Source organism: Syngnathus acus, chromosome 6 (genome assembly GCF_901709675.1).
Source record: "Syngnathus acus chromosome 6, fSynAcu1.2, whole genome shotgun sequence".
Taxonomy (NCBI): domain Eukaryota; kingdom Metazoa; phylum Chordata; class Actinopteri; order Syngnathiformes; family Syngnathidae; genus Syngnathus; species Syngnathus acus.
The window spans coordinates 7523544-7550825 of record NC_051092.1 but is presented as its reverse complement, the minus strand read 5'-3'; the positions used below and the strand labels follow the sequence as shown (position 1 = coordinate 7550825).

The 27282-nt window shown below is 43.7% G+C and overlaps 1 protein-coding gene and 1 long non-coding RNA gene across 4 annotated transcripts in view; one reads left to right on the top strand and one right to left on the bottom strand.

Annotated features, from left to right (window-relative positions):
• The window catches only part of LOC119124258 (zinc finger protein 469), a 167291-nt gene extending 145520 nt beyond the window's left edge, over nucleotides 1-21771 (top strand). For 2 of the 3 annotated variants that reach the window (XM_037253994.1, XM_037253995.1), the window contains one exon: nucleotides 9289-21771. In XM_037253994.1, the coding sequence (XP_037109889.1) occupies nucleotides 9480-20657 (11178 nt within the window). In that variant the 5' untranslated portion in view covers nucleotides 9289-9479 and the 3' untranslated portion in view covers nucleotides 20658-21771. The remainder of the gene's footprint in view (nucleotides 1-9288) is intronic. The other variant, XM_037253996.1, reaches the window with a different exon arrangement.
• On the bottom strand, nucleotides 21616-25837 carry LOC119124259. The gene is made up of 4 exons (XR_005098234.1): nucleotides 25657-25837; nucleotides 23160-23282; nucleotides 22659-22718; nucleotides 21616-22119 (listed from the first exon to the last, which is right to left on the bottom strand). It is a non-coding gene; the product is annotated as an uncharacterized LOC119124259 (long non-coding RNA).
• Between the last annotated feature and the right edge of the window lie 1445 nt (nucleotides 25838-27282).

Here is a 27282-nt window from a genome sequence, read left to right as displayed (position 1 = left end):
ACCAGCTCATCGGGAGCCGTCTATCCCTTGACTTTAGCCCCTCCCACTGCTGCCTTGTATAGGTGGGACAAAGTGAGCATTCCAGGCATAGATGAAACACAAGTCCCAGCCTTCTCCTTCCCATTTTTGTTAAGGTTATTAACGCTGCACCCAAACTGTTGGGATTCCTGGATGCAAATGCAGCTTTTTCCAGGACATGTATTTTTTATTTCTAAAGTCTCTGTGTGAGAATATTGTGACTGGTCTCAAAGTGTCCCGAAATGTAGTCCCCTCCAAAATTCATTGTTTTTGTCATACACTGAAGATATTTTGTTGTTCAATCAAAAGATCAGTATGACTAATGTCCAGAATTTGTAACTCGTGATGGTAGCAGTAGAATGAATTCTGAAGTCAGACAGACTGCCGACATCCGGGAAGAAAGTGGATGGTCTTCACCGGGTTTTAACCTGATAGAGCATGCATTTCACAAGCAAGAACCGAAAGACAAAGGCCTGGAAAAGTCACATGCAACATCTAGAAGTAAATTCCATGAAATAAAATCTGGAATTCTGAACTTGGCAACACAACAAAAACTAAGGAATTTTCTCTGCCGTTCCAATACTTTTGGAAGGGACTGTGTGACCTTTGCTCCATGCTTTGCCTTGTTGTATAACAAGACAGATGCCAGAAGCGTGTCTTTACCTGATGCATACACAAATACCTGACACCAACTTACTTCATCTCGAAAGTACCAAGGAGGCACAAACACTGTTGGCTTACCAGGCACCAGGGAAAAGTGACACACGAGCAGAGTTGACTTCAATGCCTGAGAGAGGGGAATATTTGTGAATTAAATAAAATAAAGCCATCCTCGGGCATGCTTAGGAGAGAAGCAGGGAGGGGCATTTGGGTAAAAATGAATAGAGTCCTGTGCTCAGCCCTTGAGTGGACTGAACCCCTCTGTTTGTGCTTTTTTTTTGGACTTGACACAGTGCTGCCTGTGAGGAGTGGTTTGGGAGCAGGAAGCGGTTGTGTAAGGCGATCTGCAGATGCTACACAGAGCCCCTTTTCAAAAGCAGTTCTCTTGGTCCTATTATGCATGGGGACACTTCAGGTAGTCCTCCTGTAGCCACCATATCACACAGACAACGGCCACACCCACTGATTGATTGAAAAGACAGAAGATACAAAATGAGTAGAGTGGATGTTGCAAAGTGGTGAGGGGGTGTTTATAGTACGTACACTCTTAAAAATGTTGGGTTAAAAACAATCCATGTTGGGTTAAAAATTGGACCGACTCAGGAAATTGGGTCAAATTTTAATCCAGCATTTTTAACGGTCTATATATGGGCGAGCAGTCACAAGTATTTTGTAAAAAGGAAAACTATTTTACCTGATCCACAAGAGGCCTTCAGCTGCAACTGTAAATTGCTGTCTGTGGAATCCAAGATGGTGAATCACGCTATAGTTGTCAAGCATTTTTCATGTTACTTAGAGGAAGATTTGAAATTGTATCTGGTATTTGTAGATTTGAAATCTGTCCACCTCCTGTCTCGTAAACCCGCAGCTCCCACGCGTGACTTCTCAATTTCTCAAGCAACACAACTGTTGTAGGTGAATTTAGAATCCTGTAATTGCCAAAGGTCACAACCCCTGCTCTGGAGCTGCAAATAGCTCCAAAGATGGCCTACAAACAAAGCATTTAGTTTAAACCAACCAGGAATGCGAGGCACTCCTCCATCACTTTCCCTTTTATTCAGTTTGAAGTTTCTTGACTATGTTTAAACCATGACCAAAAAATGGCTTTCAATAGGATGCGTACCACCTCAGAAGAAGAAAAGGGTTACATTTAGAATCCTTCATGAATGTTTGTCATAAAAAAAGTCACTGTATGAAAGGAAACCTTTTTTTAATACGGCAATATTATTATTTTGGAGCATTACTTAATGAGCAGCCAAAATGTTCCTGTTCTGAAATAGAAGAATGTTATAGTATTGGTGAGGCGGGCAAGCTTTAACTCAATCATACAAATGTAAAAATAAGCAACACACTGTTCAGCACTTAAATCAATAAAATATGTAGTATTAATATGTAATATATAATAGTGAATTTTGGAGAATAGTTCCAATTCACAATCATACCACCTCAGCAGTGTCTGTCTGTCCGACTTAAGAGATTCCCCCATATTAATGTTGTGTTTGACTGGCAACCAGTCCAGGATGACGTTCACTTTTCACCTGGTCAAGTGGGATAGTTTGAAAATCTTAAAACGGTTTCAGATTGGGGTCAAGTGTATGTTATTGCAATATACTTTACAGCAGTTGTCCCTGGTTAAAAGTTAATTTGACATATGGTTTGGGAAATTGCTCAAGACACGATAATGAAAATGTGCATCAACATTTAATTCCAAACGTGTTGTCATCAAGTTTACTGTCCCATAAATGAAAGGTGTCCTCAATTTTTTTTTTTGTATTCTATACAGTATTTTCACACTGAACTGAAAGGACTAATTTTGAAGAGGAAGAGAAAAAAAACGTAATTTTAGCCTGCTTCATTGAATGTAAGTTTGTAAAGAAATTATCCGTCTGTTTAAGTAATTCAGCTTCAAGCAAACCATTGAAGGCCTTACCGGGTCATGGAAAACGTTTGGAAAAAATCAGGATGCAACCGAAAAAGTCATCTGGACAAGTCTGAGTTCACTGTCCCAGATGAAGAAAAGCATGAGTCACTGCCACAAAAGTGCCGCTACTGTTTTGTGACTATGAACATTTTCAATATCATGTCATTCATTGACACAGGCTACTTAGGAAACCCTGAGTTGTAATTAGGTCATTTGGACATTTCCCTGGACTATTTAAAAAGAGTCAGTCAGTCAGACTGAATATGGAAAATTCTGGTTCTGACTCATGCTCTCTTTGCCTGGAATTCCCTCTTTACCATTGGCCAGAGCAGAGTTTTTACTTTGACTCAAATTGAACTGAATTAAATAGGAAGAAAAATGTATCAACTGAAGGTTTTCCCCCTGCTGCTAACCTTTCCACGATGCTCAACTCACCCGAGCTGGAAAGACTTCTTTCCTTGAGTTTGCATAGGGCTGATTTTTGTTTTTTATACAATACAATACAATACAATACAATACAATACAATACAATACAATACAATACAATACTATACTATACTATACTATACTATACTATACTATACTATACTATACTATACTCAAATAGCGCAGACATTCCCTCCAAGATCAGTGCTGCTGGGAATGCGCAATCAACAAGCATATCACTCTGTTGAGGAATGTCAGGGCCAAATGGCTGGAAAAGTTCACAAAGGGTCCACACGTTGGACAAATAAAACACGACAAAAAAAAAAACCAACTAACAAAATAACAACAGAGGTCTTAAGAGCTCTTGAAAATGGCTGCCACTACGGCGCCATCTTAGAAAAAAAAAACACCAAACCTATTTGCTTTTCCGTTCTTGTCACGCAATGCCAAATTTAAGCGAGCTACTTTTATGTGCTTTTTGCGGAGCCTTAGACGTAGCAATCTTTGTAAACATTTGTACATGACATAATGTATATGATAGTATGTATTTGTACAAGCGTACTTTTAAACACTGCTTTGCCACATTTAAATTGTAAAATTTTTAACCAATATTCCACCGCAGGTTAATTGGTGTTAAGGCTGCCTAAAATTTTAAAATGCAGCCCAATAACTTCATCTCTCACGAGGCAAAGAAAAGCATCACACTAACAATCATATTGGTCACACATTCCATTGTGAAATTATACCTGAAAGCCTTTGCAGACACTTTTACTGCAACCACACATGCAGATACGCAGTATAATAGTAAAGTGTACAATTATATGCAGTTGCGTGCGCACATGTACTCAAATGTCTTCTTGTAAAGATTCTCTCCTAATTGCTAAAATGGTTGTAGATTAAAGCTTCACCCACACATAGTAATGTTAAAATTTTGAAAATTAAAAATAATACAAGCATGCCTCATCTGGCAGAATTGTGTATGTATTCTGTTCCCTTACTCTGCCGCATGTTGAAACTCAATTGTCCTTACACATATTGGGTTATATTTGTTAATGTTTCATTTGTTAATTTCATTTCAGGGGTAAAATGTAGCGATCTGTTCAATTAAGGATGTACCCAATTTTAGCAGTGGTGGTCAACAACATGAGATGTTTCAGGCATTTTTTTGGGAAGGTCGAAAAGAACATTCTGAAGATAAGACATTTCATTTATTTACTGTCCCGCTACAGATGTGTGATTGTATTTTTTTGCATGGATATTTTTTTAAATGCATTTTTTGTTAACAGAGCCAGTGTGTTTTATTTATTTTATTCATCAAAGATACTAAAAAGAATATATCAAAGCTACTACCGTTTATCGTTTGAGAAAATATATGTCCTAAATAGTCTTCTGGATAGGCCTTCAACTGCTTCCCATGAAAATACTTTTCCGACTCACCATATGGACTGTGACTGCGAGGCATGGATAAATCATTGATATTTTGGCCCGTTATGCTGAATCTCCTGTACTGCTAAAGTGTTCATTATATCATCGTATCACATATGACAGCTTGAATGGACTTCTGTCAAACAGGTGGTATTAGTGACATTCCTACTTGCCTGTGCACGTTCGCCTTAGATGACTTTGTTCATTGATTCATGGTAGGAGGCTGACAGGTCAATAAGAAAAATACCCCAAGGCAACAGTTACACTATAACTCTGCCTTTACAGGCCCAATCCCATCTTTCGACTTTCACCGACATGCTGCTGGTGCATTTGGTTTTCTTGTGCATCAAATATATGTTTCTGTCAAATACAGTACAGTATAGAAAATACAACTTGCACCAATACCGATATCTGTACCTCTGCCGATGTTGTATGTCTGTACTGGTTAACTCTTTGAGATATCATTAACATAAGTTTTTCCATCCTTTTTACTTCCTGCACTGTGAATGCACAAAATACACAAAATCTACACTTGAATAATTGAGTGTGTCTTAGTTTGCCTACATTCATGACTTACTGTAGATAGTTCCTACATTCATAGAGCATCGATACTCTATTCTCCCCTCCAAAAGTATGAAAACAATTAGGCCAATAATTTAAGACTGAAGATATTTCGGGTCTCCATCAATGGATGAATATGAGACAAGCGATAAATGTTTAACCTTTGATATCCTACCGTTGAATGACATACTACAACAGTACTGGAATTATTAAATTCATCGAATATATCCATTTGTTTTTCGATTCATAACTGACTAAAAGGGATGATTTATGACTTCTGTGCTGTGTGCGGTTGAGACCCTTGAGCACTGCTATAGTATTTCCTCCCCCATTTCTTGTTTGGATTTGCGGGGTCCATCTGCCACATTCAAATCCAGTCGGGACCACCCCAAGGCCCTATTCTCGCTGTTTGGCTTGCCTAAACACTGGTGAGTTATGCAGTTCCAATATTTGTCTCCATCTCCCCAGTGTGTTGTCATTCAAAAAAGCATTAATTCTTCAACTATTAAAATTCAGGAGTGTTGCCCCAGACATACCTGTGACATTAAGATAATCCCATACTTATTTAATCTCAAAGTATCTCTTTCGTTTAATAAAACACATTCTGAGAGGGAACCAAATACTTTTGCCCTGGCTAAAGAAGGGACAAGCAAATATTGATAGAGTGAAAGAAGGAAGGTGGAAGAAATATACCTGAATGAAGGAATTTGTCAATTAAAGATCAGATTCACTTGCTTAACTGCGGGAGTCAGGCTAGGTTTTTTCACTTGCACTTCCCCTGCAGTCCTACTACTTTTCCTTCTTTTATGATCAATCCAAGAATTTACCTGGTTTTTGGAACAGCCATGCAAGTAATGTTCCATACGCATGCAGACACAAGGGAAATTATGTCAAAAAAAGAGGAAAGAAAATGACCTTTAAACACTAAAACAAAGATTCCATCATGTTTGTGGAATGTCGCGGTTAGCAATATGGAAACGGAATCCAGTGGTTAGAAAAAATAAATAAATAAAAGAAAACTCGTCTGCGAAATGGGGAGAAACTATGGAGCCTCTGGAATTACACACCAAAGTCTCTTTAGATACACTTATACACGAGACACTCTGACTCACACACACGCTTACGTCTTCCCTGCAGTGCAGCTAACCGCACTGGGTCAGGGTGGAGTCAGGGCTGGTGGAGGTATGAAGGCATCACGATAACAATCTCCCTTTTGGTACTGCACGTGACATTTGAACTGCAGCAGGGGTAGCGCTGGCATCCTTTTACTATTTTAAAGATTTCTATCAAGCTATCATCAGTATGGAGGAAGTTGAACTATGTCAAAGATTTAGCCCATAAATCACAAGTAGGGAGGTAAAGTGTGTGATTGGATACCGACAGAGTACTGATCACACTTCCACCTTCAGGCTGTATTGCTGTGGAAACACGCTGCACTGTCCTCACATCATTGACATTTCTTCCCTCCCAGTCCTTGCAGAATGCAGAGATCTTAAAGGCAAATTGCTTGCATAATGGATGTTTCCAAAAATACAGTGTAGGCAGGCACACTGACCGAGGTTTTGGCAGTGTGCCCCAGTGTGGGCTCTGGGCCAGCCCTTCTGACTGCACATTCCCTTCTCCGGACTAGTCATGCCGGCAGCGGCTTGATGAGAGCAGCAAGACAGCCTTTCTTCTGCCAGCTCACCCTCCAGCCCTCCCCCCCCCCCCCCCCCCCACACTCCTGATTATACAACCTACTGAGCATCACACTCACATCAATGTGGGATTTTCCTGAAAGTGAATGACCTTCTTTGCTGTGTTTCCTTTTTCCTGAGCTGACCTCATTTCTTGTCTCAGACAAAAGTGCAAGTGTCTAGTAAATCTGATGCTCATATGATTGATTTGTTTTCATTTCCATTAACAAAAATTGCTATAGTTTCAGTGTGTGTTTACCAGTCATGACAAGACAATGATTTAATCAAGGTCCTAACTACCCATAAGTGTTAAGCGGTGTAATTTCCAATTGCTATACACATAAGGTCACCTAACCTGGCACCAATGATGTGCTTCAACCGTTTATTTGAGTCACATTAGGTCGATATCTTTTGTTACAAAGACCACATTAACAAAGCTCAGAGATGCTGAGTCAGTAGTCCCTTAAGATAACAGACTTTGCGAGATCTGCAGCTCATTGGCAGGAGAAAAGAATTTCTGAAAGCAATTATAACTCAAAACAGTGAAGTGATGAGCTGACAGTGTTACCAGCATATTTTCACTCAAGCAGACACTGCATTTATACTGCACCATAATGATGGAAAGGACGTTCAGGAAATTGAGTTTTCACTCAACTACCCCTTACCCACTTCCTCACCCCAGAGAGAACGTGAATACTCACCATGCATGTGTAATGGAACAAATCTCTCGATTTTCTCGACACAAAAACATCTATAGCATAAATATACCAGTTACTGAGTGCTCAGCAATGTCAAGCTGCCCTAATGGTGGTTTTGTGGGAACGCCAAGTGGGATGCTTGAGCAGCCTGATCGTGTGAAAGACGACTTGGAGAAAGTAAGCATGCGTGCGCAACCTTAATTGACCTATGAAGCCCCACTAAAAGCCCCACTCTTTTGGAACCAAATTTAGAGCAGCCATGCAAAATTTGTTATCACAAGGCATATGCCTTCCATGCTTGCAGTTTTGCCTCCACCAATATTCTTTTGACAGTCCAAGATCAATTTATACTTTGCAAGATAAAATCAGATAAGCCAGCCCAAAAAGGTGAGGTCTCACAAAATAGTGAGACTGATATGCATGACCTGTGAAAAAGTAGCTAATTGAAACCGATCACGAGTGTGGTTAAAGCACAGAATGTATTGAAATGCATCGGAATGGAGGGAAGCATTCTCAGCTTACATTGGAAAAACAAATGAGCCGTTTTTTTCGTAAACTGACAGCTGAGGCATTGGTGCTACTTTCTTCTTACTGGTCTTTTTGTTGCCATAGCCATTCATCCACCGCCCTGAACCTCAACGGTCATTCTGGGCAAATACAATTGAAGCTATGATGTATGATGGTGACTGTTGACTGTTGAGGAGATGGATCAAGCACTGAGGAGATTCTGGCAGGACCTTTCATGCTACTTTCCCCAACCTGTAGCTAAGACAGCTGCAGACAGTGTGTGCGGAGCTGCAGAGAAGATGTGATTTTTCACAAACAGGCCTAAAACCCAGCCAGGTCGCAGCCTCAGGCCTCCCTTCTCATGTGCTAAATACCTTTGAGAGGTTTACCAAAGGCTGCGACGCAGAAACATATGCCAAGGAATGACCTTGAAGGATTTTTTTTTTCTTTTTTCATCTCAGCGCCACTTCCCGACACCACGCTGACTGAAACCCTTTTACGAAAACCTGCCTGGTCTGGGCGTAGGTGTGATTACTTATACCGCATTCTCATTAGGTAATTTTTGAATGTCATTTCTACTTACTTGAAGTAGAAGTAGGAAGGTTAATATGTGCAAAGGCTATTGTATTATTGTGTAAAATCTAATGAAGATGAGGGTCTCTTCTGTGGCTTCTGCCAGTCATAGCCATGGAAAAAAAGAAAAGTAGGTCAGATTTAAGTTCCCTATGAATGACTTTTTGGTGCTAAACTTTAGCTTTCATCTGGTCTGGCCTCAAAAAGAAGCAGTGACAGTTGTGGCCAAAGTAAACGAAGATCTGAGAGGCAGTGTCTGGGATGCCTGAGGAAAGCCATAAGAAATTCCAGATATTCCACCATGATCTTATTCTTCTTTAGCAAAAGCACCATAACATTGTGCTACTATAGTCTGTGAATCATTTAACGACTGTCATCTTTTTAGAGACAGGATTTCTATCATCCTGTATTGTTGTCTTCCTCCTCATTTTAAAATTGCACGTGTGATCAAATGATTTGTCTGAGAACCAGCACGTGTACTGTAAATACTACATTGTGTTTTTCCATAATTTGGACCTTTCTGACTTTGGGTTTCACTTGGTAGAATTTGGCAACGTGATGAGACGCTGCAGTTGGGCCTTGGAAGCCACTTTGTCGCATGATGCAATGGTGCTCTCTGCTGGCTGAAATGGGGAGAAAAAATACACTTGACTCATGGAAGTCATTTCTAAATGCTGCAGGTCCAGTTACTCGATCACAGGTCATGTCTTTTCACTATAAGTTCATTATAATGAATCCTGTTTGACAAGTCTATTTTGATATGAGGAAAAGTATTTTGATAAAATCGCTTCAGCCTTTTAACTGATCCCGTGTGTTCCTCCAGGTCTGATTTGCTGGGCTGCCAGAGATCATCGGCGCAAAATGAAAGTCAAGAGATGAGCCTGCAGCAAGCAGCCCGGTCCTTGCACTTCCTGCCCGTGGACGTTTGCTGATTCATGCAACCCAAAAGACGATGCCTCTGTCACCCAGACACCTCATCTGAGAAGCTGACCTTCAAAGCACTCATTGTGCACCATGGCAGGAGAGACTCAGCGAATGCATGCTGTCAAAGAGCTGGGCGCTGAGTCCAAACTGCAGGATGAGGGGACAGCGATGCAACAGCAGAGTGTCAAAACCACAAAGGAGTCTTCAGAGCACTTTTCAAGCGCAGACACCGACGCCAGAGCCAGCAGCAGAGGCCCCAAGCTTGACGAAGTAAAAAAGGAGTGCAACGGTTCTCAGCAGCGTGAGGCTGTAATACGGCCACAGCAGGCTGGCAAGATTGACTTCAGATCATTGCAGAACAGATCAAAGTTTGCCATTGACAGAACCTGGTCCAGTGGCAAAGGAAGTCCCCAATCACCAAGTGGAAAGGGGCGTGGCAGAGAGAAGAACAAGCGCTCTGGAAAGTCAGAGCGCGTCAACCCACAGCACCTGTATAGTCTCAGCATCACCAACACTCGCGCCAACCTCAACATTGGGATTGCCTACCCACAGCAGAAGGTTTCACCAGCGACAAAACTGGACAACAGCCGTGGCCCAGTCCCAGGCAGCTACAGATTCCACACTCCCAGCATACCTGAGAGGGCGGTTGAGCTCCAGCAAGAAGAGCTCAACTACAGCCGTTGTTTCGAAGAGGCCTCCTCCAACCTTACCTCTCCAAGCTATACCTCACAGGCACTGGGATCTTCAAGTGGGACATCGTCCCACCAACATCCCCCCCTGTCACAGAAACAGCAGCCTGCCACGATGGAGAACACCAATGCACAGTCGGGCGGCCAGTTGATCTTGACTGACTTTCAGCTGAGTGCCTCGAACACGTGGCAGTCTCCTGAGAGAACTTTTAATGGTGCTAACTACGCTTCATCGCAAAAATCCACTGCTCATACAGACAAGACAAATAGCCTTGTGCCTGGCTCTTTTCAATATGGATATAATTTTCTGGAGGAGTCAACCTCTGACTCTTTTCCCTGTGACCAGAACCCACAACCCCAAGACTTTACAGACTCCTCCCTCGGTTCTGTTCATGGGACTCATAATTCATTTTCCTTTTTGCCTGTAGAGGGGCCAAACCTTGCTCAAAACGGCAACAAGTTCAGTAATGAACAGCAGCCGGAGCCCAGGCGCTCTTATCCTCACACCCAGCAGTCACAGTTTATTCAAGCCTTTACTCAGTGCCCCAGGAATCTGAGCGAGGACTCGACCAGCAGTGACAGCTCCGCTTCCGTCTCGCAGCAGCCGGAGCAGGGCAAGAATGAGAGCGCGGACGATCTTGGACAGGTCGACGGTAAAGATGCAGCCGTAGCCCCAGGGAGCACGAGGAACTGTCACCTGAAAGATTCAACTGCCAACCAAAGGACACAAGCAAGTGTGCACCACACAAGAACTATTCCACACACACAAATGCACTTTCTCAGCAAAACTTTAAACAATTCAACAGTCAATCGTATTCAAACAGGCGCAGTGCAATTTGATAAAAGCGGCAATAATCATGTTTTAAACGGGTTACCACACTCGTGGGAGGGGCCTAGTAAGACATGTTTACCAGTGGAGCAAAACTCAGTTCAGTACAGTGATGTGACTGACAAGTTTCAGTTTCAGAATCAGTCTCCACCTGACAAAAGGCTAAATGTATCTAAAGACAACAGAATGCAGTGGCAGCAATTGCGACCAGCGGCCGAACTGAGTTATCAAAGCAAAGTAAGCAATCAGAAAGTGCCCTACATGGTTTCACCTTCTGAATGGCAGGATGACAATAAATCCCATCCAAATAGCTCGCTGAAAATCCCCAGTTCTTTTCAAAGCAGCAGAAATGGCGAAAGTTTTTCAAACCAAAGACAGGAGACTGTCAAACAGGTCTCCACCTTCAAAGTAGAAATGAGTCACACGCAACTGTGTGAATCAAAAAATAAGGGTTTATATTTCGGGCTCAACCAAACGGTTCCCGTATCGTCGGCGAGGAACTACACCTATTCGCCACTGCAAGTTGCACCCATGGGCCTTATGATGGTGTCGCCTCACGATTCCCCTTTGCCCTCCCCGGCTCATACTCCCGCATCGAGTAGTACCTGCTCTTCCCTCTCGCCAACATCCACCAGTCCAGTAAACAACAACTCTGAGGATAGTCAGATGTCAAAATCAGGTGCCGCCGTCACGTTTTATCACCAGCCCCAGTCCAAAACCCAGTTAGCTCCCGATCACCTAAACGCTCACCCGCATCAGTTTCATGCCGAAGGTCAAAGAAACATTCCTTATGCGCCAGACAGAGACAAAGACAACATGATGGGCTACCTGCACAGCAGCGCGCACACAAAGACAACAATGGATGGGAGCAAAGGTTACATGGACAGTTACGGGATGGAGCATCACCAGCCTCCCCCACCGTACTCTGCGCATCAGCTGTTTGCCACCTCGTTAACCACCGCCAATCTTGACCAGTTGGATGTACTTTTGACTTGTAAGCAGTGTGATCAGAATTTCAGCAACGTCGCTTCATTTCTTGGACATAAGCAATATTGCACACAGCCCAACATGCCAAAGATGGAAGACAATCGAAAGTTCCACACAGAACCATCTAAAGCAGTGCCATCGCCGCCAAATGTTTCCATGTCAAGATGCCCTTCTGACCTTCATCTATCTCTTTTGGGCCTTAACAAGAATGGAGAACTGATGTCAGACAACGAAACAAAAGTTGACACCAAGGATGATCCAATGAAACTTAACTTGTTCTCTGGCTCTGGCAACCTCCCTGTTCCTCTCCCTGAATTGGAAATGGAGGATGCCAAGTTAGACAGCCTAATTACAGAAGCTCTGAATGGGCTTGGGTACCAGTCAGACAACGCAGAAATAGACAGTAGCTTTATTGATGCATTTGCTGATGATGAGCTCAACACCGTCAAAGCAACATCCAACAAACAGTGCGTGAAAACAAAAGAAAATGTCGGAGTTGAGAACAAAGACAAACAAGCAGCACTCGACAGCAGCTCACCCAGACAGGAAAGTTCCCTTTACGAGTCAGATGTCGACAGCCCTCGGAGACATAAAACATATGCCGACAAACGTGTGAAAACACCTCTGAATTTTGAGCGTGATCCGAAAAAAAACAACACCAAAAAAGAGACCCCCTCTAAAAATCCCAAAACAGCCCCGAGGGAGAAGATGAAGGAGCACGAGAGTAAAGTGAAAGCGTCAAGAAAGCTGTGCAAAAGTGACGACGAAAGCGCGACTACCCCAAGATTTGTCTTATCAAGCAGGTTCTCGGAACGCTGCGCTTTTAAAGGCTTTCAGGACAGATCTGTGTCAATGCCCATCCAAACCTCCACATCTCCAACCCCGAGGACTGCAGTGAAAGAGAGCAAGAGGAGAAGCACTGGGGGTGGCACATGGAGCAAAGAACTCATACATAAAATAGTCCAACAAAAAAATAAGCTCAATGTTAAAGGCAGCAAAAACCTCAAATTTTCCTTAGTGATGGAAAGACTGCCGCCCACTGTACAGAACCCTGGATTCGGAGAGTACGACTATGTTTCAGACTCAGACGATGAATGTGAGCCAGTAAAGATAGCAAGCCAAGGCCGACTTAACCAAAGCAGTCGGTGTAAATACACGTACAGCAAAGAGTGTAAATGGCGAGCTCGCAGCGAGAGGGACCGAGCGGCGTGGCGGCAAGCCTCAAAAGAGTGCTTTGAGGTGAAGAAAAGTGAGGACATTTCTCTTTCGCCTGAGAAACAGGGTTCCCCTCCGAGACTCAAGAGAAGGGGTAGCAGGTCCTCCACAAGCAGTGAACTCAGCACATCTGTGAGTGTTTCAAGCGACAGCATGAACAGCCCTAAAAGCATTGAGCGCATTGAATCGGATTCTGAGAGAAAGGCCGACATTAAAAGAAAAGAATGTCCCGTGCGAAAAATCAATGAAAGTTCCTCCCCACAGAAGTCATGCAATGAGACCAGTACACTGGCACTGACGTTCACTAAATCTCCAAATGCTGACAAAGACAATCTCTTTGACAACGAAAATAGGACGGAGAATTCAACAAACTCAATTCCGCATGCAGATATTGTTGACTCGATGCCATCCTCATCAGTCATAGCTTTTGAAAAAGTAACATATGGCAGTAGCGAATCAATCGAGCCGAAGTCTAACGGCAAAGAAAATATCCCAACTCTCAGTTTGTGCACAAACACACTAGAAAGCACAGACAATCTGTGCCCTAAAGAAGAACAAAGTCAGTGTGCCAAACCATTGCCGTTTACGTCACACTCTCCCACGGGCCAGAAAGAAACAGATTCCAGTGTTGACAAAGGTAAAAAAGGCAAAAGAAGACAGAGGGCTCGCTCCAAACAGGCAGAACTGTCAGGCAGCACGACGATTGCGAAACAGAGTGACAGTGTGCGGACGGCAAAGGAGGCTAAGACTTTGGTAAATGAGCTCGACATGCACAAGCCAGCATCTCTTTGCACCTCACTGATTGATGAAGTGTGCCTTTCACCAACTCAAAGCCAAGGTCCCTTGATACAAAAAGATGCACTCCACCTCATGCCCTACACCCTGGATCAGGATCAGGGTCTCATGAAGTCCCCTCTTACATTTGACACTTCGTCAATGTTTGGTGACCTAGCAGCATTCGACAGTGGACTTTACTCTGACATGCCGATTCAGAAAGAAGGCTTCCATTCATTAGAGAATACAGTGGACAAAAAAGAAGAATTAATGCCCTCATTTTCTCCTTTTCTGGAACAAAGAGATTGGAACCTCATCGTAAGCCCAGTTCTACCGGATGAGATTTCACAGTACAAAGGCAATTTTGATAAATGCAACGAAAAGAAATCCGATTACAACGATGTGGCTTTGTCTCTGCCAGAAAAAATAATTGACTACAGTGCAAATCTTAACAGCTGCGCCTCTGAGGATGAATTGGAAATAAAGCGAATCGTGAACGAGCTTGAAAACCAGCTGCAGACAACCAAGCTGGAAACCCCACTCACCCAAGAGGACTCCAAGCAGCTGCAAATGAGCAAGTTCTCGCCCTTACGACTGAGTGAAGACTCTGAAAATGATACCATGGATGCTCGAGTGGCTTCAGAGCCCTTCGCTGAACCGGAACTTCCATGGACCAGTCCATTCCACTTCAACCTAGTGAGTGGACACCACAATCCCCACGATAGTATTGACAGTGAGCCAGGAGGCCTTGAGCATTATGCCAAAAAAGAAGGTGACGCTTCAGATGCATTAATCATGACCTCGCAATTCCATAATGACCGCACGCCAGAGGAGAGAAATCTCAAAAAAGACATTGCCGATGACACAAAAGAGGAGAATGTCTTAGAACAGAGCCGATACACAGAAAACCTGATGAAAAATATTGAGGTCATGTCTGACTCTCTCTTCAAAAGTGAATCTCTTGTATCAGAACACAGGGAGCCAAATGCCACCTCTCTCACAAGTCCACAACAAGAAAGTGAGAGTCATTCAGCTAAGGAAAAATATCACAGCGAGAAGGAGGCAATTACTGAGAAGCAGCATATATTTTCACCTTCAAGTGTCAAGGAGCAGAAGGACAATATTGAATTCATTCTCAAAGAGTCGCAGTCATCGCTCCCTCACAGTGCTGACCACATAGTCTATGTAAAGCAGTCGATTTCATCAGAGCCAAGCGAACCCACCAAAAACAGCATTAGCGAGGCCAAAATGGAATTAATTTCAGATGGGCGTGAACCTGAAATGAAAACGCTGATTGAATCTTCTCATCGCTCAAACGTGGTGGATGCACATGCAAATGAGGACACGGCCACAGACAAAAATGTGAATCGGTCACGCCAGAATTGTAACGACCCACCGCTTTTGACAGAAGAAGAGGCACACGTTCCTTTATCAGCGACTCTCCTTAAATCCAATCTAGACATTCACAAGTCACCAGAAGATGCGATGGCCGGTGGTAATGAATTGACATCTGAGCACGCCAAACGTTCTGTTGAGAACAAACATTGTTTAGTTGACATTCACAATGTTAGCCCAAATCCTGACTTATTAGTGGACCTACTCACCACAGATAAGCCCTGCAGCCCAATTCTGGTAGAAAGCAACACAGAAAGTCCCCAGAACAGCTTAACATTTCAAGACATCCAAGCTATCGGACAAAACAGTCTGTTAGTTCTTCGCCAGATGGAAAGCCTCAATAATACCGACGCCACGAGATATCCCTGCGAGGCTCCTCAAGTTCATGACTCTTTGAAAAGTGAATCAAATCTGTCATTTAATGTCATTCATAAAAAAGAGGATCTTTTAGATGTTCACGACATCAGAGAAGATCTACCTGTGGACTTCATGGCAAGCAACCTGAACTCACCCTGCAGAGACGAAGTAGAGCGACATCACTGCAACTTTCTACACAGCTCTTCACCAGTCAGCCCAATTTTAGCACAACATCAGGAAATGGACAAACTGGAAAACCCATGTAATAGCTCTGTTGACCCGAGTCCAATTCAAAGATCAGGATTACCTGGTGCCAAGTCTGAATACCCAAAGGAGGTGATGGACTGTGACGTAGCCGTAAAGACAACGGTCGAGATGAACTGTTCTTTAACTAGCCCACCGCACCTTGAACTTCCTAATTCTGACACCAATTTTCCAGCTCCTGTGCCCAGCAGAGTCGAGCAGTCAAAAAGCTTTGACAAATGCAGTTCTCATGATTTCAAGCTCAGTCCTCTGAATTACAAAAACAACTCAGATGAGCCTCCACAACTGACTCAGTTCGACTACATACCAATATCGCCAGCGAGCAAATTGGATGACAATCCCTTTCTAAAAGCGGGTCACGGTGATGATCATGAGGAATGCTTTACGCCAACATTGGTTTTCAACAAGGCACCCACTGACACCACAGTGTCGCTGAACCAAGCTGAGGCAAATAAAATAAGTTCACTAAATGAACCACTCGCCATACAAGACATTTGTTTGGGACTTTCAGCTGAAATGCAAAGCACAGATTCTCCAGCTGGTATTGTAAATGAAGATGTGGATGTCAAGCCCGATCCCTGTGAATCTATCAAATTGCCTCTTCGAAAGCTTGAATCACCGTTAGCAGTAGAAGAGCGCAGTCTACTTCCCATTCAAGACATTTCAGGTTGTCTCCTCACCCCTAAGCCACTTGGCGAAAATAGACCATCGTTGGAATCTGGTCAGTGCTTGAAAAAGGAAACCTCACCAAAAAAGGCTCAGAATAACCTTCAGCAGGGGAAAGTACTTTGTGAAATCTGCTTACTGTGTTTCAGGACTGTGCCAGGTCTGAAAAGACATAAGGCCATGAAACATTCAGCCAGAAGTGTAAAGCCTATTGGCCCACCAAACACAACATCAGGCAATCAGGGGATGACGCTTATTTATGAAGCATCACAAACTGGAGAGAAGGAACATAAAGATGACTCACAGCCCTCCCCGGCCCAAATAGCTGAGATGACAGAGACCGGTACCGCCTTAATATTGAACGTTTCGGCGAATGAGTCAGCCACAAAGGAAATGGCAGCCGAGACAACTGCAGTGGCAGGGGTCGGAACGGGCAATCAAACCTCTCTGGTGCCTACGAAAACAAAAAAGAACAGCAAAGCTCGCAAGAACAAAAGTAGTGAAGAAAACTCAAAGCTTGACCCGTTCTCAGATGAGCTTTTGAATATATTAAAAACAGACCTCCTTCAGGCTATAACTCCTGAGTTTAAGAGCAGTGTGCTGCTGGAGCAAGAGCAGCCTGACAGACATGGAACTGGAACAGAGCAAACACTTCTCAGTTTGACTTCAAATTCTGGCTCTGAGAATACGTCCCAATCTCCAACTGGAGAGACAAATGTTCTCAGTGAAACTGCAGGATTCAATCGAGTCACTGATACAGACAAGAGTTTATGCGCAGACCTGAGTGAGGAGGTGACAGAGGACATATCTGCAAATAACAGTCCATCGATTGAGGACAATATGAGCGCAAAACACCACACATACAAAAAGAGCACGTGTGCTGCTTCGGATGAGATCAATGAAAACGCACAATCAAGTGAGAACCTCGCTCAAGAGATTCTCAGAAAAGTAGCGGTGGAGGTCAACTGTGAGCTGAACGGCATCTCGTCAGACAAGCTACATCCACTCGCTTGTTTGACTCCGCCTCCTCCCGGCACAAGTCCTGATCTAAAAGCCTTACTTGACGATGACACCATATTCTCGCAATTGTTTCCGAGAGACGCAGAAGCAAAACGAAAAAAGTGCCCGCGAGTGTATGGAAAAAGAAATAAAAGACAGAAGCTTTTATCTGATTCAGATGTCGTTCACGACTGCACCCCTCCCCCAGAAACACACACAGCAACCCCTCACTTGGAGAGCCAACCCAGTGACCACCACACAACCCCTTGTGAATACGAGACTATATCCATTAATGATACCATCATGTTAAACATGTGTCATAACAGTGCACCGAAGGTCCCTGACGTGAAGACAGTGTCTGACGGTAAACAAAAAGACCAAGAAGACCTCCAAGACGACCTTTTGAATCCGTTTCAAAGCACTGTTGATCAAGCTTCTTATGAGTGGAGTAAAGCTCAGGATTTCAGTGTCCTTAATCCAGACTCCACGGTGACCTCCGAGCCGATCACCAGAAACGCAGAGGTGTCAAACCCATCTTGCTCTCCGCCCCAGCAGGACGATGTCGCGGAGAGTGCTCATAACCTCCACATTGACATTCAAAACATCAACACCACCTTTCAACTACCCGAAATTCAGTTCTTTGACTCTAGCAAAGATGTCTCTGTGTCTCCCCCCATTGCAAGCGGCAACATGGAAAACAAGGATGATGAAAAGACTAAAAAGCTAACGGAGCGACGAGGTCGAAAGCGACAAGAAGGTGGAAAAAAGGTTAAAGATAAGCAGTACAAGTGCAAAGTGTGCTTCACTTGGTTTCTCACTCTTGGCGAGCTCAACTTTCACAAGTTGTCCCATAATCCATCACCGCCGCCAACCTGCTACATGTGTGTCCAACGCAAGTTCAGCTCCAGGGAGCAGTTGCGAGACCATTTATGGGAGAAGCATGCAAAGAACAAGACCGGGATTTGGACCTGCGGAATGTGCTTGAAGGAGATCTCGGACGTGTGGATGTACAATGAGCATTTGCGTGAGCACGCCACTCAGTTTGCTCGTCGGGGGCAGACTCAGGGCTCCATGTTGACCATTCCCGGCTGCTTCATGCAGGAAACAGCCGTGAAGAACTTCATCACCTCTATCATGCAGCACCGGCCTAGCAAAGCCAACCGAGAGTCCAGCAAAGCCACGAGAGAACAAGAACAAACTGCGAGCAGCAACCTGGAGGCAAGCAAAACCCCAGAAGGGGCTGAGCGAAAGCTCCACAAGTCTAAAGGCAGTGGCGGAGGCGGCAGCAAGAACACACTGACCCCACTCGAGGTCCTTCACAAAACGGAAGCGCCTAAAAATGTGGAGATGCATCCCAACTGCAAGGACCCCTCCAGAGACTGCCACCACTGTGGGAAGCGGTTCCCGAAACCCTTCAAACTTCAGCGGCATTTGGTGGTCCACAATTTGGAGAAGATTTTCCTGTGTCACAAATGTCCCGTGTCTTATCAAGAGGCCCAGGACCTGAAAGAGCATCTGAAGGTCGCACACAAGGAAGCGGACGAGCTAGACTCCAAACACACAACGCTTTACACTTGTGAGCTGTGTGCTGATGTCATGCATGTGATTAAAAAGTCTTTCATCTGCAGCACCTGCAACTACACCTTCTCGAAGAAGGAGCAGTTTGATCGCCACATGGAAAAGCACCTGTCAGGGGCCAATAAAATCTTCAAATTCCGAGGTGTCCACAGGCCTGCCAAGGCATCTCTCTGCCAAGACGATGAATGTGATTCCCCCGCAAGTAAAAAAAGAAGGATTTTCTCCGACAGTCTGCTGGAGAATAGCACAGACAGTGGCATTGCCAGTGTGGGCTCGCTGCATCTAAATCAAGCCTCAGAAACACACACTCCCAAAGCCATCGTGCCCATGTTAGATGACTCCACACAGACGGCCACAAATGACTACCACAGCGAGACAAACAGCGCAAATGTGAAGACTGAGGACATTGCTGAGGACTACTCCGATCTCTTGGTAGAGCTGGAGAAATGTATTTCCATGAGCTCCTCGTCTGCTGCCCCCAAGGAAGAGGAAATTGACAGGACACCCACGGCTCATCTCGACCAAAAATGTGATGGAGAATCGACGACTGAAGCGTGTGACGTGAAAGAGGAGAATGAGTCGGTGTGCATTAGAGTGGAGACCCCCCAGTGGTCAACAAGTAGTGAGAGGGAGGAGACAACTCAAATGAATGACATCGCAGCTTACGGCGACACACAAACGAGTGATTCGCTTCCACCTAGCAAAGACCCTTTGAGCAGCTCGAGAGAACAAGTCACCGCAAAGACACCCGGGTCACAGCTAGCAGCTGATGCGATGACCGAGAATTCTACACACAGAGCTGTCAGCAAACAACAAGCTTCATTTCATGCGGCGGAGCAGAAGGACAAAGTTAGAACAAGTGACAATGCTAAAGCCAGTATGAAGGCCACAGAATCAACGCAGGTCTTCCCGTCCAAGACTTCAGCCACATCATCGTCATCAAACGAGGAGAAAGAATCTCCGAGAGCGCAAAAGAAGAGGAAGGATGCAAAATCCCCGCACAGCCTGCAGAGAGTTTCCTTCCCAGCAACTCAGGAGAACGTGAGCATGGACTCAAGGTGCAAAAAGAAGTACCACCCCAGCAAGGTTTTGAATCCTTCCACGGCGAGAAAATTTGACAGCCCCAACGACTACCCCGTTCTCTCGTCGGTGCGGGATGACATCGTGAGCAACAAACTCATATCCAAGTGCAAGACATCGCCCTTGGGGTTGCAGTTAAAACGAAGTTTGCTTGATAGCTGTTCACCAAAGAAAACGGACATTGCAGCCCCTCTTAACGGAGATTACAAAAGCAAAAAGGGAACTGTGGGGCGCACGTCCATTTCCAAAGTGTCTTCTGTCCCCATGACCAATTCCTTGAACAAGTCCAGGCCAAAGCTGGGGGTGAGGTCTGTAGAGGGCCACTCCTACAGGACAGCAGAGTCCCAAAACCACCTCCTAAGCCAGCTGTTTGGCCAAAAACTCACAAGCTTTAAGATTCCTTTAAGGAAGGACACGTCCGAATCTATTAACTGAGCAGACATTGAGGGACCTGTGAATGAAAAAGTTACCATTTCACAGTTCTTCCAATTTGATTTTTAATTCAATATGGTGAATGAGATTGCACAGCTCTTTTCTGTGAAATGCCTTCTTAAATACGTAGTCACTTTATGTCGTCTTTGTACATGCGCTTGTATCACACAAATGTGAGGACAAATGCCAAATATGATATATAAATGAAAATGCTATTCAGAGAAATCTTTTCTGCTTTTGCTTTTTTAAATATATATATATATATATATTATCTGTTCCAGAGATTATATTTCAGATGTTTATAGAAAAAGAAAAAAAGAATACTTGAAAAGTCAAATACATCCTTTTAAGAAATGCATGTTCATTTTGCATTCATCACATGGTCTAACCCGTGTACGTCTTTCTTGGCAACGGACCAACCTGATGTAATTGTTGACCTGGATTATTGTCTTTGTACATGCTTCCAATGTATTGTTGTGTATTCTTGTAACATTACTGCACTGCATTCTATTAGGCTCTTGTATAAACGTTACATGGTGCTACGTTGTGTTTTATTGTAATGTGAATGCCAATGTCCTCAGAAGGGAACATGAGACCTGTAGCAGTTATACAGCACGTTGATCCCATTGCGTGCTTCCTGGTTCATTCGAGATACTGTGTAAACTCTCCAAGTGCTCCATCTGTCGGCTGTTCCAACACTACGTTAGGAAAGATTCCGTTGTTTGAACTCAGGTGCGTACAAGGGCTTCGCCGGCCTTCCACCTGTATTCGGAGTTCTTCCCATGCACTGATAATATCAAACACTCTCTCCCACATACACACCACAAACACAATCATCTGTGGCGGCAACTCCAAACTGTTTCATACTGAAGAGTATTTACTTGGACAACAAAAGGTGCTTTATTTTGTTTATACTGTACGTATGTATCTTGTTTTGTATAGTATTGTAGCTAGGTCAACGTCTGTGTAATGCTTCATGTCAAAGTTTTATTTTGATAATGTGCAAAAGAATGACAAGAAAGGGAAGTGCATCTGTGCAGTCGGTTGCCTCGTGCAAGCTGTAAAGTGGATCACCAAGTGCCTATTTTATAGTTGTTATTAAAGATCTGTATCGATCCCTCCTGGCTCTTTTTCTTCCCTTGTACACTTTGTCGTCCCTGCAGATCTGCTGTCACGCCGTGCGTCAAACACAAAGCAGCACTGGTGCCGCGGGCCAAAAATAGATGCACAGCCATCAATGACACACTTCATGTTATTGCACACAACTCCAGACGACAGTCACAATTGCATCTTTACTGGCCCCGGTGATCAAGCCGCCACACGTCATGTTGTCCTCACACCATGTGTAACGTGGCTTCTATTCCTACATGAGCATTTGTCATCATCACATAGGAATAAAAAGCCATAGTACACACTGGCTTGCATGTGGAGACAGAAGTCGGACGATCTCGAAAAATGATGAAACCTTTAAAAAAAAAGAGGACATTGCATTTGATGTTACTGCCTGGGAAATCCTAATATATAACTCATAATGAATGGCTATATAGTATTAGAAGTGTCTGTGCAAAATATCAAATGAGCAACACCTAGACAAAATCCACAACTAATTACCAGCACAGTGATCCCCGCTCCTTTGCAGGAGTTACATTCCAAACCAACTTCACGATCACTGAAATCCACAATATACAAAAACCTAATTTAAATATACCTTAGGCATGTTTTTATTATTGGTATTACATTTGAATATTTGTAAGGTCTTGAAACACACTTGAAATAATACAAACAAATATATTAAGAGCAAGACCAGTGAATGAAACAAATATATTTTGTTGACAGGATAAAACAAAAAAAAAGCAGCATAACCTGCATTATAGAAACTTTTAATCAAACTGTATTTTTGCACTTAATGACCTCTTGTGATTTTTTGCTTTGGTCATTAAAACACTGGATGCATGAAATACAGTTGATGTTAATGGGAGGCGTTCCAACATACATTTGGGTTACCTCTTAATTTGATGTACACAGCGTGCAGTGAATCTCCCACATCCTCTGGACAGCCATGTGCTAGAAGGAAGCAAGAGTGGAGTATATGTTATTGAGGTTCGTGCTACTGTGTCACATAAAAAAAAAAAGTAGGAGACACACACACTTCCACACCCACTGGCAAGCCTCTTTTTATCATGTGATCTATGAAGAAATTCTCCAGAGGCCCAGTCGTGCAGGAGCATGACAGGAGCGCTTTGCACTTTGAAGTGGAGCGACATTATCAGGAAGTATCGTCTTGAAATAGCATCGCTTCTCTCCATCTGCGGGGCTGCTTCCCTGTCGCTTCTCATCTTCCGCTCTCTCCCGTCTGTCTGCGGACAGCCTCTTTTTCTTCTCCTACTACCAGCTCAGCAACTTGCTTTTGTCTGCTGTTCTTTTCTCTCATCCTTGTCCATCTGTTTACCTCATTTCTGACAATTCCATCCCTCATTTTGCCTTTCCTTTCCATTTTCATCTCACCTCCTGGTCGCCTCTCAGGGAGGCCGCGGATTGGGGGGCCGCAAGAGACGAGCCACTGGTCAGCGGTAATGACACTCGGGCCGAGGGTCGCGCAGGTCGCCTCTGCTGGGAATGTGAGGGGAGCTGGAGATGGATGGAAAGAAGGAAAGGCATGACTAAACACGCAGACTGTATTGAAATGAAATCCCATTGGGATGATGTGATGTGAAGGCCCTGTTCTACAGTGAGAATTTGTTTGAATAATTCAATATAAACACATTTCTCGAGCGGGAATGAAGATGACACAGAAATCAAGACATCAAACCAATGTAGCCTGACAAGAGTCGCAACCTTGCCGCCACTCCAACGTAAAGACTCTACACCCTGTCGCTGTTTTAAGACTATATTGCACCTGACAGAAGAGAGGAAGAAAGGAAGCTATAAGAAGCATGAGAGGATACAAATATAGCGGGTGCAAAATGGAAGAGGAAATATGAAAGTAAAGTCAAGCACACTTTAATTAGGGGCGCTTCTCAGCAGGAAGTCACAGCTCAAAGAGCTTTCATCGACGCAACCATTTGTTACTTCACTCGAGTCTGTGTAAAAGTGAGACAATGACAACAACAGCGCTACCTGTTTGATTATTCCGGCAATTACTGGCGCTGTGGCAGCAAGGCCAGGCAAACAAATAAAATACTGGCGCTGAGTGCAGCCCAGCACCCGACAGTGGTGTCATGGCAAATTGGAGAGGACCACAATAGAGCAGCCAATATAGGAAGCCATATCTGTGAACTATAATGTGGAATGCGGTCACATTTTAGGTGCTGCTAAATGGGACCTAGTGGGGATGAAAATGTGCTGCGAAATGGGTCCGAGCGGGGATGAAAACGTCATTGCTCATAGCCTTTCAAATGATCCGCTTTTTAGTTGTACTACAAAATCAAAGCAAACAACTTTAATATATGAAGTGGATCCAAAAAATACCAATAATTATATCACAATAATGAGTGCATCTTTCTGATATCATAATCCATGACTTTTAAAAATGGGGCTTTTCTAGTTAGCCAAAAAACCTGAAGTGGCATTTTCTGTGCGTATTAATTTAACAGGAATTTGTGACTAAGCTCTCACCAAAATTGCAATTTTTTTTTTGCCACCATGTCCAATGTTGCAATGTTGCCGCAAGAACTGTCAATTTTCTTGGTCAAACGAATTAAATGCCTCATCTATGTGTACGTGCGCACACAGTGAAACAAAATTCTTTTGTCACTTAATCCACACACAGATGTCCACAGAATAGCTATTTATTCAAGATGTCTTTTTGTGTTTGTTTTGCAATTCATAATGACATCATGAAAGTAGCTAAAAATGTAGAGACCTGATTAGGCACATAACATCATCTTTCTTTCTTTCATCACAGAGCGCAATCCGTTCTCCCCTCTCAAAGTGATTCTGTATGCATTACACCTGTTGGCCTGCAGACTTGCCTCTCTCTCCCTCACTAGCATCCTCAATGCAAATACCTGCAATGTGATGGAGCAAATCATTGTACTTGATCCGTCACCCCCTGGCCATCACGGCTCCGCGTAATCCGCGCAGTGACTAAGTGAGCGGCGTGCCTGCGGGTTTAAAGCCGCAATCCACAATTGCCATTGAAAGGTGGCCGTGTGTGACCCGCTCTCCTCTGCGGCTCGCGGCGTGGAAGTTGATGACACACAAAAGGGAAGATTTCACACAATGAGTCCAATATCACTCACTTCACATTTTTGTCAATGTCACCGCCTGTTGAATGTGACCTCAAACACGCTGCCATCAATCCATTCTCCCTCTTATCTTGCTCTATTAGTGTGTGTGACTTTGAACGTCACACTACCCTTTTGAGATAACAGATAAGGCAACCTACTGCGAACCAGGATGACTCACCAACACACAGACAAGACAAGGCATTATTGAAAATGTACAAAGATAATCATGTTTGGTTTTGTTTGATGCTGTTTGAGGGGTATTCATTGAAAAATGTGATTATTATTGGTGGTATAGATCTGAATTTCATCCAACTGAGAACTGCGTCTAATATCTTGGTTACCTTGAATAGTTAAGTGGGAATTAAGAGACAATATCAGCTCTTCGTATAATGCAGTTTTTCACCTGCAAACTGCAATGACACAATAATCCAAATGTTTTTCGAAGAATACCTGTCAGTCAAAAACTGAACGTCATTATATTTGGAGCAGCAAAAATAATTGCCCTAATAATCATCTTGTATTGGATGTGATTATATTGTGCAAATAGTCATAATATTGTGGCTGATCGGTCATCTGACTGTATCCCAGAGGGCATTGCTGTCGAGTCCACCATGTGCAGTATGTGAATAATAATGACAAAGACTACATTACACACAGTGGTAAATCCTGAGAACAAATGTGTCAGCTAAACTAAAGCCTAGTCGCAAGCAGCACACACAACAAAGGGCACTAATGAATGAACTCACAGATGCATGATAATGTGACATACGTACCTGCAGCTCTTCATTCATTCTGCAGACCCTCCCTCATCTTCTTCTCTTTCTTGCTCTTCTCCTTGGTTTGTCAGGCTGAGAGGTTGTACTCACCCCATCGAATTGGGGACCGGGCTCAGCTGCAGAGACTGACATCATCCTTTCACAGAGGAGGTTTTCCCCACCCGCTATCTGCACCTTCTCTCTCTCTCTCTCTCTCTCTCTCTCTCTCTCTCTCTCTCTGTCTCTCTCTCTCTCTCTCATATGCATGCTCACTCGCACACACTCTCTTCATCGCTCTCTCACTCCAGCTCCCTTCGTATAGGAGCAGACTCTCATCTTTAATCTCTCCCCCACTTTTTGTTTTTATCATTAGTCTACTGCCCTCTCTTCTTATTTGCTTTTAACTGCTCTCTAAAGCGTCGCGTGGAAGCTCAGCTCAGAAATAAGTTTTAAATCAGGAGTTTCCAGGGCTTCCCGCTGTTATGTTTTAGCCTTCAGTGGGCTGTGTGAACCTGTCACCATCAAGGAAGTCTATCTATGAGGGCTTCTCTCTTCGAGCTTATATTAATAGATGCGGCTGCCTTGCAGCTCTCACATTTTCACATTTCAAGATCGGGGAATGCGGGAGTGAAATGAAGAGTGAAGCGTAATGGGCAGCGTTTCCAATTCTTTCCGATCAGCACAATGAAAGTAAAAAAAAAAAAAAAGCGAACAGCGGGAGCCTCTGTGATTGGAAGGAGACGAATGTCTGTCTGCTGAGGTGCTTGTGGGGAGGGGACGGGTGCTGCTGTCCATGGTGCTGTTTACCACACAAGGAGACATCACCAAGGACACCAGTGACCTTCCAACAAGGCGGGGGAAACCTGTTAGCGCCGCAGCAGAAGCATGGATAAACACGCTCCAACGTGAATGCAAACACACACACACACACACACAAACACACTGCCGTCCAACACCCCCTCCTCTGTCTCCCACAGGCATTTCTCTGCGTCTTGACTCATTTAGGATTACATTCATCATTGTACGGTAACAGTGGCAGGTGAGATTAAAATAGATTAGCCCTATTAAAGGGATTCATATTGCACAAAAACACACACAGAGATACAGATGTTCACTGGATGACACACACACACACACACACAACACACACAACAGGACCAACAAAAACTGAAAATGAGTTGAAATGTGAGCGCACACATTCTGGGATGGTTTTGGAAACAGAACCAGTTAGTTGTGTGTTCTGCTGCTTTGTTGTTGTCCTAACTCTCTCATCAAGAGGTAGCTTTTAGAATCTTGCCTCCTTGTTCCCATAGTGACACTCACCCTCACACCCACCCCCCACCACCTCTTCCCATTTCATGTGTGTAAAGAGACATCTTTATGTGTGCATTACAAAGGCTAAACGGGGTTGGGGGTGCAACCGCAAGCGAGAGCTTATTCTTACAAATAATTTGGGAGATGTAAATAAATAAATAAATAAATAAGATCACCTTACAGATTTAAACATCGTCATTTTCTTTGTTTTTGGGTGAACAATTTTTAAAACAGCCCCCAGCAAAAAGTCCAGTGTGCATTTTTTGTTGAACCAGTTTCAGAGTTTATAGCGCTCCACATTCTCTAGAGTTAAATCAACACTTTTGCAAT